The 12473-nt window shown below is 36.4% G+C and overlaps 1 protein-coding gene across 14 annotated transcripts; it reads right to left on the bottom strand.

Annotated features, from left to right (window-relative positions):
- Positions 1 to 506: 506 nt before the first annotated feature.
- On the bottom strand, positions 507 to 11719 carry LOC107812281 (putative phospholipid-transporting ATPase 4). Of its 14 annotated transcripts, XM_075255108.1 has the most exons (13): positions 10120 to 11627; positions 9306 to 9426; positions 7653 to 9226; positions 7447 to 7537; positions 7247 to 7357; positions 6552 to 6828; positions 6370 to 6458; positions 6178 to 6253; positions 5845 to 6060; positions 5617 to 5742; positions 4298 to 4388; positions 1974 to 2041; positions 507 to 814 (listed from the first exon to the last, which is right to left on the bottom strand). In XM_075255108.1, the coding sequence occupies exons 5-9, from the start codon at positions 7306 to 7308 to the stop codon at positions 6058 to 6060; spliced, it is 507 nt and encodes a 168-aa protein (XP_075111209.1). In that variant the 5' UTR covers positions 7309 to 7357; positions 7447 to 7537; positions 7653 to 9226; positions 9306 to 9426; positions 10120 to 11627; the 3' UTR covers positions 507 to 814; positions 1974 to 2041; positions 4298 to 4388; positions 5617 to 5742; positions 5845 to 6057. The 14 variants fall into 14 exon arrangements, with proteins under 14 accessions (XP_075111209.1, XP_075111204.1, XP_075111205.1 ...); XM_075255105.1 differs by lacking the exons at positions 507 to 814; positions 1974 to 2041; positions 4298 to 4388; ... (3 more) ...; positions 6370 to 6458; positions 6552 to 6828 and having other exon boundaries at positions 7309 to 7357; positions 7653 to 7737; positions 7812 to 9226; positions 10120 to 11713; XM_075255106.1 differs by lacking the exons at positions 507 to 814; positions 1974 to 2041; positions 4298 to 4388; ... (3 more) ...; positions 6370 to 6458; positions 6552 to 6828 and having other exon boundaries at positions 7309 to 7357; positions 7653 to 7723; positions 7812 to 9226; positions 10120 to 11713.
- Positions 11720 to 12473: the final 754 nt, after the last annotated feature.

The following is a 12473-nucleotide window of genomic DNA, read 5'->3' as shown; positions in this document are numbered from 1 at the left end:
TCGAAATAAAGTAGCTTGCAGCTTCAGCTTGTATAGATATTTACTCTTTATTCTTTACACCCAAAAAAGAAAAAATTAGTCCCCCAGTTGCCAATTGATGCATATTGTTGAGTGGATGCTCATTTAAAACTACTTTGACTTGGCACAAACTTTAATGAAGAAAGAAAAACTTTTAAAATGTGTAGTCTTAAATGAGCTATAGGATTTGTGTGGCTATTAAAACTTATGACCTGCCATAGCATTTGCGTGGCTACAAATGCTTTCCATTAAGGAAATATAGGAATGTCGCAATCTTTTTAAAACGGAATAATAGGGAAATAATGTCAATATTTTTAAACGGAGGAGTCTTGGTTAAGAAAGCGAATCTCAACCATGTATACTCTCATTTCTACAAATGACTAGTGGAAAATGGCCTGCGCTGACCCCGGACCCAAACCTAATAAAAGTATATAGTATTATTTTATGAAAGAAATAAAGAACTTTTCACATAGAGTAACCTATACTATGATTAATTTTTGGAGTTGTGATGTATCAATTTCGAGTACTCAATCTGATGATTTGTTATTTGAAATATACATGTGCAAGTCCACAGTTATTAGCCCTGAAAGCGCCCTGATGCATGAAGTTCTTTATCATTCTTCTATATCACCTAGAAAATTACCAGAATTTAAAAAAGAATGTGATAAGTTGAAGCATCACTATGTTGTTGTCATCTTTTACAAATTAGTAAACCAAACGCTGAAGTTACAAGAAGAAAAAACTGGCAACAGAGATAGCTTTGACCCAAGTAGGATAGATTCCATAATCTTTCACTCTGCAGAAGATCAATCTAGGATTATCACCAGTTTCTCAATTATTACCAGAGAGCACGCCGAAGAAAGAAATTGGCAGCATCAACAATAAACAATATGTATCCATGTCAAGGAACTTCTAATAATATAGCAAGAACAAAAGCAGAAATTGGAAACCTTAATAAGTTGCATGGCGAAGATTTTCACCAAAGCTCTGATAACATGTAGGAAAATAGACACAATTGGACCTAACTCAATTCCAAAAGCTAGTCATGAGATGAGGATTGCCCAAAAACCATATACGGAAACAACACACACCCTCAATCAATATGAGACATTCTAAGTAATATAGGCTATCACTCAAAATCATAATTTGCTAAAATCAAACATATGTAGGGGTTCTACCATTTTGATGATCGTGATTTATAGATTTCCCACAAAAAGGCAAATTACCTAGTGTTCTAATAAGAAAATGATCAACTTTTGTTGGCTACACAAACATCCTTTAGCTATCCCTCAAAATCATAGTTTGCTAAAATCAAACACATGTAGGAGTTCTACCGTTTATGATGGCACCAAGTTTTGGTTGGATAGCATCATAACAACTCCAGCCTTCCCATGTCACCCAATTTGATAGCACATTTTAGAGAATTTTGTAGAACATAAAAAAAAATATACATTACATTCTTAAGTTCCACCAACTCTCCTCTTGTTTGCCTCACAGAAAACAATGGAAAACAAGTGAAGCCAAAAGGTACTTATGATGGTTAATTTGGTTTACTGATGCTAACTCCAAATCCTTTCAGACCATGCTAATATTCTTCTGAAGAAAAGAATTTATTTTTGTTGTATCAATATTTTATTGATATTTATTCTTTCATCTACAACATCCATTTACCACTCCAACTACATAAATACACCACATACATATCTATTTAACACAATGGAGTTTCATCCTAATAATGCATCATAACTTGGAAGGATAGCAGAACGAAGAAAAAATTCAAACCAAAAGGAGATCACATTTACTGCTAACTCTTTCTGCAACCATTATTTACATCAGCTACAGCACCAATATGCTTTACCAACTAATAAAAATATAAATGTACATGCCAATCAGTAATGGCAAGTGGCAAAGTTATTTGGTATTTACAAAAAGTAGCAGAATGTCATTTGTGTTACCTGTCATACACAAATTGGTGGCCTTCAAAACACGCATGTATATGACATTGGAAGATGCATATAACACCCTGCAAGCAAAGCAAATGAAAGATCGATGACAATACTTTTTTTCTTCAAGAAAATAAGTTCATCAATCAACTACATGAATGTATTAAAACCACAAGTTAGCGGCATTTCCTCATTGAACTATACAAGTAGTTCATATTGAAAAACATGTTGCATAATCCCCGTCAGTTACTCCATAACAATACAAGAGTAATAACAAAGTAAAACAGAAATTTCAAAACCTAATTCAAGCATACAAATAGTTTAGAATACTTCTACTGACGAAGTAGTACTGCAGTATAAGCAACTCTTTCTTAGGCATACAGAATGCAACAGCTATGTAATATAGCTTAAGGACTTAGAGAAGTCTTTTTCAAGCGTAAACAATGGAACATTACTGACAGTTGATAAAAGATGGTACACTTGAAATATATCCAGCATTGATTTGTCAACATCACTAACACAGTAAAGTTTGTTAATCAGTAGGCAAATTCGACGGGTGCTCAATAACAGAGACAATAAGAAGAGAAGCTGAAGCATCACTCTCTGTCATAGAATCTAAAGACTGTCCCTCCTGTCAAATCTTAACCGGCTTTTCTTCTTTCATTCTCTATGAAAAAAAACCTGGGGAAGAAGCCGAGGAGGGGGGAGGGGATTGTATGCTCAAATATTGTAGTTGAGGAATGACATCAACCTGGTCTATCTGTCTTTTCTTTTTGTGTTGCTGGACAAGGGTGTTCTTTTACGGGGAAGAGGATGAATGCGAGCGGGTAAGAGTTTATCAAGGAATATGGAATGGAATACAATAAGCGATTTTTTTTAAAAAAAATTAAAATTTTTGAGTTGCTTGTTTTGTAACTGGTAGTCGAAAGTGTTGTAACTGTTTCTTTTACAGAGAAGAGGATAAATCTGAGCATCCATAATATAAACTGATTAGATTTAAACAATGAAAAATAATAGCATGAAGAAATATTTTGGTTGACAGGGGACGGAAGATTCACTCTCGCTATTGGAGGATTTGGTGAATGAATTATTTTCTTATTTACTAATTCCTACCATGGTGCGATTCAATAATGATCTTACTAAATAGTCTCTGGTTGTGCTCTTTTATTCCCCCATTATTGTGGTATAGAAGTGCTAATTCAAATTTACAATAATGGTACCTATTCAACAAAATTTCATGACTATGTTAATTGAAAAGCCTACACATTAGAATTGTATGTTCTCTGTTGTTACAAACAAACATGATTTTGGATATTGGGGCAGTTTGAAGTCTGAATTAGTTTTCTCGTAAGTCATATATGATCAAGTTGGATACTAACACACACAAAAAAAAAAAAAAAGAGCTGAAGCAACTCATCATTCGATTGTACTAAGAAGAATATGTCTAGAAACGAAATAATATTCCCAATGCAAAAGCTAAGATGGTTTGGGCTGGTAAGACGTTGTAAAATGGAAAAAAGTCGATCCATGCCACAAAAGAAATATGATTAGCTTTGAACTATGCAATCGTTTTGTATGTAAACATTGCCAAGGAGAATCATTCCAATAGCATATTGTGCTTGATGATCATAGTGACTTCTTGTGTGGATTGTGGAATAGGTTTTTATACATGAGAAGTCAGCCAAACAAAACCAGATTCTTCTGATATCTCAAAACAGAATACAACTACTGTTAATGCACTATCTGTTCTGCTGTCATGTCAAATTCAATAAAGTATATAATGTCAGTGAGTTAGGATAAACTTTTTATATATTCAAGTTATAATTCAAGAATATACCAATCAGGGAAAAAGTAGTAGCTCAAGAAAGGAGGATACATTACACAGGTTGCATAAAATATAGGTAATATAAAAGCTCCGAATGATAAGATGCGTGTAGTTCATAATGTAGAAACTTGACAGGTAATTTAGAAGAAACAAGATGAGGAGAAAGAGTACAGTTTACCTGAACTCTGGCATGTATCATATAAATAACCTAGAGTTCATGGACATCAGTTATCAATTACTTTTGTTTTATTGGTACTTCATCTGGAAGTTATTTTATTTGGATAAAAATATTTTTGCTTAAGGAGTAAACAAATTCGCAAAAGAATTGAACGCAGACATGTATTCTTTGATCAAGTTTGCACTAAATTTTATTTGTTTATTTCAGCTCATTTTGCCCATTTTAAAACATCCGTTTACTCACATATCAGAATATTTTTGACTGTGTCTATAGAGCATACTGAATGCGCATAATTGGATAACAAAGTTTCTCTTATTGCCACTAACAACATACCTTTACAGAGATTATTTCACAGATTTCTGTAGCTGTCATAATAAGAAATTTCTCTCCTAATTGGCCTGATAATGCTGCAGCACCTGATCCACTGTCATAAGTAATTAAATCTCAAAGCGGTCCCCGATATGCAATTCATTATATGTTATTTGATTTCCGTAAATCCAATTAGAGAAGTAAATTTTTTTTTTTCATTTGAAGATGTTAAGTGAACATATTTTGACAACTTGGACTCCAAGCCGTGATACCTGGGTGTCAACGTTGCGTGTTAATTGCAGCTCTTAGAATATGGGAACAAAATTGCACTAGGGATTTGGTTCTGGTAATCTTGGATCCCGGTATTTACAGGTTCATGTGGTTTCAAGTCAGCTTGTATACTATAAATGTACGTGTTGCCCCATTGATCTTATTTATCTAACAAATATTTAAATGCCGTATTAAAAAAATTGTCCAAAGGAAAATTTAGAAGTTCTTTGGGTGTGTTTGGTATAACGAAAAATGTTTTCTGTGGAAAATGCTTTCCAAGAAAATGTTTTTTTGGAAAACAAGTAGTAATCTTATTCATTTTCCGGTGTTTGGTACGCAATTAAGGAAAATGACTTCTCAAGAGTATTCATAAATAATTTAGATATAATAAACATGAAGCCATAAACTTTCAAACCAACAACCTTTCAAACCCACATTTTTTATAAACTTTTGAACCGCTAAACTTTCGAAACCGCGGAATTTCGAACCCGTAAACTTTATAATTTCTAAACCCGTAAACTTCCAAACACATAAGCTTCCGAATCCGAACTCATAACTTTGGAACTTGTAAAATTTTGAATCTTTAAACCGATAAATAAAAAAACTAAAACTGAAAAATATATTAAAAAAAAAATTTCCGGAGGGGGGGGGGCAGTTCGGGGGTGTGGTGGTGCAGAAAAACGAAAAAATAGAAATTTTAAATTGCAAAAAAAAATAATTTTTTTGCGGGGTGGGGGGAGTGGGTGGGGGTAGGGCGGGGTGGAGGGGTAACGGAAAAACTGAAATTTGAAAAAAAAAAATCTTTTTTAGAGAGAGGGGGTGTGGTGGGTTGGTGAGGGTGAGGAAGGTTGAGTTGGAGTTTTGAAAAATGTTTTCCCTTCTCTAGATAAGGAAAACATTTTTCTCCAATTGGAAGAAAATAAGTTCATAAGGAAAATGTTTTCCAAAAAATTTAAGCCAACCAAACATGGAAAAATTGGAAAATATTTTCCGGAAAATGTTTTCCTTCGTACCAAACACACCCTTTTAGTATATTAAGAACACCATAATGCTAAGCTAGATGTATCACCAACCTGCATTCCTTCTGTATCGCTAATGCCAACTCCAATGTCCGCTTTTTGGATCATCCCAACATCACTTGCACTATCACCAATTGCTAATGTGGTTTTTCCAGTTTCCTCCTTTACAAATCTAGTAACCTGAGATACAAATTGATACAAAATAAATGAAAATATGACCAATTTCATGGATGAATTGTTGGGCTAGAACTGAAATGGCCTATGGGATTTCACATATCTTACAAAGGCCTTCTACTTAAGAGAGACTCGGCAGCAAATAACAGATGCACAGTCGACTGCTAACTTCAAAAATTGATACTTCATATCATACTCCAAAGCATATGTTAGAGTTTTCCCATAGATAATCAAGCAAATGCAACATGTGGGTCCTTTTCAAGCTTGATCATTTGAGAAGCATTTGTGATTTGTATCAAAATGTTTTCCTTTATAGCCTGATCACTGAAAGATAGGAATTGAGACGGCCATGAATAATTTTAATAAATAAATAAATAAAAGAGACGGACATGAATAGTAATACAAGTAACAACTTAATAAACTTGTTTTATAATGACCAACCCGTTCAGAGCTTCGTTCCACCGAGTCTGCATTCATAGTCGCTACGCATATTTGTCTCATCCCTTGCCGAAGTAGACTACATGCATACCATACATAAACGGAAAAAGGAATTGAATTTTACCAGCTCAAATCCAATAACTAAACAAGTAAGAAAGAGATGGCAGACGATATATCTCTGAGTGGGAGACAGACCCTATGTTGATGGCTGTTTCCATCTTGTCACCTGTCAGAACCCATATCTTGAGACCAGCTTGGGCCAGCTTATCTATACACTGAGGAACCTGATGAAAAGGTATAGATGTGAAATAGCAAAAAAACGATTACTATATCAGAGAAGATATACTTCAGATTCTTGAGGAGCATAAAGTACATACTCCCTTCTGTAGTTTATCCTCCACAGCTGTAATACCAACAAGGATCAAATCCTTTTCCATCATATCAGATAGACGTTCAAGCATGATATCTCTATCACCATCGATTGAAGCTTTTGCTTTAGTAAACTCTTCATTCCATGCAGAGTACTCTTTCTTATCCAGCTTTTTGTAGGCAAGCATGAGAATACGCAACCCTGCTTCCCCATAATCATTTAAATGCTTTGTGGTAGGTTCCTCAAATCTCCTTCCATTCTTTGCTAATCTATCATAGTTGATGCTGCATAATCCCAAATAAAAAAAACAGCATATCATCTAAAATTTTACATCAGAAAGGTCACCATACTCCCCATCTATGATAAACAATTAGCCAAGCCAAGGTGATAATAAGAACTTAAAATTTCTTTCTTTATGCATTCAACAATCACAAAACTTAACAGAGCCCTATCTATGTCTCATCAACAAAGAGGCCGTCTAGGAAATAAAAATTTCGGGAACAAAAACTATTAAAAGGAATGAACTTCACCAGATACAAGGGAGAGGGCAGGGAGGCAGTAATAATTAGAAAAACCAACTGGAATTTACAGGCCCGTTAAGAGCATCTTTTATAGCACTATAGCCTCATCAATAACCTACTTCACTGGATAACGAATTAGATACGAAATAGAGACTAAATTTAAAAAATGTCAAAAAAGAACCTGTCTGCTCCTTTACACAAGAGAAGAATCTGGCCCCGCGCATCCCGAATAATAACAGACATTCTCTTCCGCTTGCTGGTGAAGTCCAGTACATTGAGAACTTTGAATTCCCTAAACATAGCAGATCAAGAGTAAGTTGGTATTATACTACAAGGTAATGTAATTCTTGAAACAACTGGCAATAATTGAGGCTGAATCACCTTTCATTTGGCTCTTCAAAAGAAGGATATCTCTCCCGTATAAAAATACTTGATTGAGTTCTTTTACGGAACTCAGAGCCAAATTCCCTAGCTGCAATAAGGAATGTTGCTTCATCAGGAGACTCTGCTTCATAATTGTAGCTGCCAGTCTCCTCATTTAACTCGGGAATCACAGTATGACAAAGTGAAAGTATCCTAAAAAATACCAAGACGACATCTGCATTTGGCTCCTTTATCTAATTCCTCTTCATAAGTCGGCTATCCTCAAAGCTGAACCCTTTTATTGCAGGCCTGATCTCATTGTTAGGAGTGACAACCATCTCTAGTTCAATTATACTGACAGTCTCTGTGAAATTTCATCTTACCCACCAAGGTCCTCTGCCATCTGCTTTGCAGGTGCAAGTTCTACATTACTGGCTCGTGTTCCATATGCAGTACCAGCAATGGAGCATTTTAGGACGTCCATTTGGTTGCATGTCAAAGTACCAGTTTTATCCTGAGGGGATGGTATCAACCTGCCCCAACTCCTCATTTAAGTTTGATGTCCGTGCTTGAGCAGGAGTTCCTGTCTTCTCAGCGTACATATTACGTAATATCCTGGTTCATGAACAATGCCTGTAGGACCTTCGCTACTTCAATAGAAACATAGAGGGAATAGGAATTAAATAACCATATAATATTTGTGCAGTGATACAACTCGACCTGTCTGGATCAGTTGTATGATTGTTCTTGTCCTTAGGCTGCATATACCACCAGTTTGGCATGCCGAACGTTTTTTTACGGCAAAACCGATGGAACTGATAAATGATATCTTGTCCAAACTCATGTACAGCTATACAGAAGAGCCATAGCAATATCTGTATGCATGTGGACTGTATTTATATTGTTTATTTTTTGTGAGTTCGAAGGAAGTTGATCTTTGTCTAGTGCGATATAGACAGCTATAAATTTAAATTAATTTCTAGTGGTAGGGGTATATCTTCCTTCCTAAAGCAATGTAATTTCCTGCTATTCTTCTTACTTTCAGCGATTTGTATGGTGCTTTATCTTATAATCATGTTAACTCATGTTCATGACTGACTTAAAAGGGTCCTGGCTAATAACGATCAAGGATGATTTACTCTTTAATAAAAGATTCATTCATTGTAAACACGTAAACTTTACCCAGTATTTTCACTAATTTAACTTCTTTTTTTATCATTAAGACTACAAGGACCCAAAAGGAGCCTAAAATTGGAATAAGAAAAATAGAGAAAAACATTGTAAAATGTCTAGAAGAGCTTTTCAAAAACTCTTCATGAAATCCATAAGCAAAAGCTTTTAGATCTATTGGTTTCTGGAAATCAAACCAAAACCCTTTCCTAAACCTTTGCAGTCCATCAAGGCGCACACACAAATTTACAGGAGCTAGAGTACTGACCTATCAGCAAGCGGGCAGAGAGACAATAACATGGATAGCAGAAAAGCAGAGACCAAAGCAAAACAGAGCATATTCCAAAATTTATTGGGGGGTCACAGCTAAGCAGCCCGGTAAACTGTCTGATAAAAACCTGAGGGTAAAGATCAAATTAGCAGAAACAAGGACAGCAAAAGTGAACTGGCTTCAAGGGTTAACGGTTAACGCCAGAAGTACGTTACACATGCCCATCAAAGTGCCGCTGTTGCAGAGCTACACATCGCCAAAAGCGGGTTTAGCTTCCACATCTGTAACCAAAGAGAGGTGCGTGCCAATAGGACAGAGATTGGGAGAATTCAGCAGAAGGTTTTAGCGTCGCAGCGGCTGTGTAAAATATGACAAAAACACCAAATTACCCCCAGAGTTGATGCAATATCAATAGCCCAACAAGACAGGACTTTACCGTAATTTCCGGAATTAGGACGACGAAGAGGCCCTTAACTGTCGCTTCTAAATAGTAGGAAATCAGTTCTGCACTCCAAGCGGTGGTTCTTTGGCATATAAAAATCTCCATTTACTGCTCCCTGTCATCCTCAATTTTATTGCCAATACCATGGAACATGACATCTTATTAACTATTCTTTGTTTTCGATTACTTCTGTCAACTAGTACTGATTGCAGTTGTCTTTGAGAGCAAATTTTTCTCTCAGTTGAGGAAATGTATTGACATTATCGATACTTATTTTACTAGAAATGAGAAAAGCAAAGAGTTGAATTAGTTAAAAGAAATTCCAGATTCACTCTTTTATCTGGTATATTTATTCACCAAACCACAGAGCAACATTGAATGCAGCAGAAATTTCCACATCTAATATGTAGAAGAACCCCCGCGTGCTGATACTTGACTGCCTCAAAAAATGAGCAGGTAAAAACAGGTTCAGAAGAGTTACCCCAAGAACAACTAATATTAGCCATGTATATGCAATACACATAGCAGAAAGATAAAGAAGTAATAACTCAGAGCTTTATCAGATGACAATATCACAAATAATCCAGAGCTCCAAAAGAAATTTGGAGAAAAGCCCAAAAAATGGAATTTGTCATGTATTATATTCGAATCAATGGGAATGTTCCCATAAGCGAGAAGCACACCGTGACCTTGTAGAAAGTTTGTGAAAGAGAATACAGCCACAGTAAACTTTCAAAGCAATACTTTGATAACCAAGTAACAGTTTTGGATCCTTCTGAAAGATAAAGTCAGGTTACATCTGTATTACCTCGACATACTCGAAGATAGCTGAACTGCCAGAGACATACTCGGTCAATATGTCAAATTGCTCTAGCCACCTTTCATTCTACCTCATTTTTACAGAGCATACTCCTTATCTCAAACAATTCCTATAAATCTTTCGACAAAGCAATGCCAAAGTGCTTTTTCTCTTATTGCTTTCATCATCAATTTATACCATCTGGCCTGGATCTTCATCATCACTATCCAATAAGTAGTCCCCCTCCTCATCCTCGCTATCCAATAAGGAGTCCTCTGTATCATATTTGTCATCACCTGGTTGATCTAATCTTGCTCGAAGCCAGTCTTCCTCATCCAGCTCCTCAACATCTTCATCTTCATCCTCCTCCCCTTCAGAGAAAGCCGAAATCCTCATGCTAGAAAGCTCTAACTTCTCAACAATATCATCCATCAAAGTTCCTACACTAGTACCCTCCCCACTTATCCCACCATCAAACTCACTCACAGAAAACCGCGCATTACTCCTACCCCAAGACTCCCTCCTCCTCTCAAGCTTTAACACTAAATCCTTCTCCTTTATCTCCCCATTCTCTACCCCATTCCAAGGAATCCATAGATCAGCATGCCTCCCCAATGCCCTGTCCATATCCCCAACTACCACAGTTCCCAAATTTGCTTCCTTAGCTCTCCTCAACATATCACAAAAATCTGAATCATCAGAAACCAAAAACAACCAATCAATCCCTCTAGTCATTGAATGCTGCATTTGCTTTTTCAATGCCCAATCTGCAGCCTGTGGCTTATCCGCCACGGTCTTTACAAAAACCCCAGCTCTCCTCAACTCAGCTGCTAAACCATACCCCACTTTAGGTGTTATCAAACTCCTAGCAGCCTCTATATACTTGTAATTACCATCAACATGCCTCTCTTTAAACTTCTGCCTTTTTTTCCCTTTAAGTGACCTCATACGAGAGAGCTTTTTTTGCCTTTCTCTCTCATGTAACTGCTTAAAATGCTTCTTTAAATCCAAGTTGGTCTTACATTTTCGGCCACAAACAGAACAAATGTAAGGTTCAGATGGGGTTACAGCACCTTTACGTTCGAGAACATCAAGATGGCGCCTTTCGCGCCTTTGTTCAACAACCCACTGAGGAAGATGGATGAAAGCATGGCGATTGGCATATGCAGACATATCAACCACTTCACCAAAGGATTGTGCTACTTTTTTCAAACACATGGCTGCTTCGTACGGCGGGCCTCGTGGCGGTTTGTTGTCTAAGTCCCACAAGATTACGACTTTTTTGGGTTTTGCAGTGTATAGTCCTTCTTTGGTTCGTTCCATGTCGATTTCTTGACCAGCTGCACAGGAATTTATGTGGTGCCATTTGATGGGGGCAATTGGGGAATTGGGTTTGAAGGAGAAAGTGAGATTTTGGTGTTTGGTGGGAAGCGGGGTTGGGAAGAAAGAAGAGGTTTTGAGATGAATGGAACTGAAGATGGTTGTACTCATCAGCATTTTTATTGTGTGGACATCACTGGTTAGGAGGGGGAGAAACAAGGTTTATTGGTAAAGGCTTTGAGAGGACACTTCAATCGCATCATAATCCAACTACAAAATGTACCTTTTCGCCTTATTAAGATTAAGATTAAGGTATTTGAATTTGGATACACATTTGAATATTAAGATATGTATTAAAATTTAAATACAAAATGATAAAATTTATCATTTGAATATATAAATTTATCTTTATTTGAAAATTAATAAACACAAAATTCAAATAAAATACTAATTAATCTAATAATCCATCAATAAAATATATAATTTTTAAAATATGATAGTTGCTGATGGTGATGACTAACGCTAGTGTTTGTGAATGCCGACTAGAAGTGGTGGTTGGTGGTAGATTTGGTCGATGGTGGTGGTTTAGCGTAGTAGCTAATGGTGATTGGTAGTTGTGACAATTATGATTGAGTATGGTGGTGGTGGTGGTAGTTGTGATTGAGGAAGGTGATAGTGGGTGTTGGTAGTTTATAATGATGGACAGCGCCGGCTATGGTTGTTGATGATGATGGAGTGGTTAGTTGTGATAGTTGAGGTGGATGAGTGTTGGTTGTGGTTGAAAATGATGGTGGTGGGAGTGGTGGGGATGGTGGTAGTCGATTATGGTGACAGCTATGATTGAGGATGATGATGGTGGTGCTGATAGTGGTTGGTGGCATGATGGTAGTTGATAATGGTAGGCAGTGACGGCAGTTAATAATGAATATTGATGATAGCATCTTAATGAAATTAAGTTTCTGTTATAGATCTTAATCGTATATACCTATTCAGACTCATTAAGTGGTTGTGAAGTTAAAAAACAAACACTTTTAATGATTGAG

The sequence above is a fragment of the Nicotiana tabacum genome, chromosome 6 (genome assembly GCF_000715075.1).
Source record: "Nicotiana tabacum cultivar K326 chromosome 6, ASM71507v2, whole genome shotgun sequence".
Lineage (NCBI taxonomy): Eukaryota > Viridiplantae > Streptophyta > Magnoliopsida > Solanales > Solanaceae > Nicotiana > Nicotiana tabacum.
This window is presented reverse-complemented; position numbering and strand designations above follow the sequence as displayed.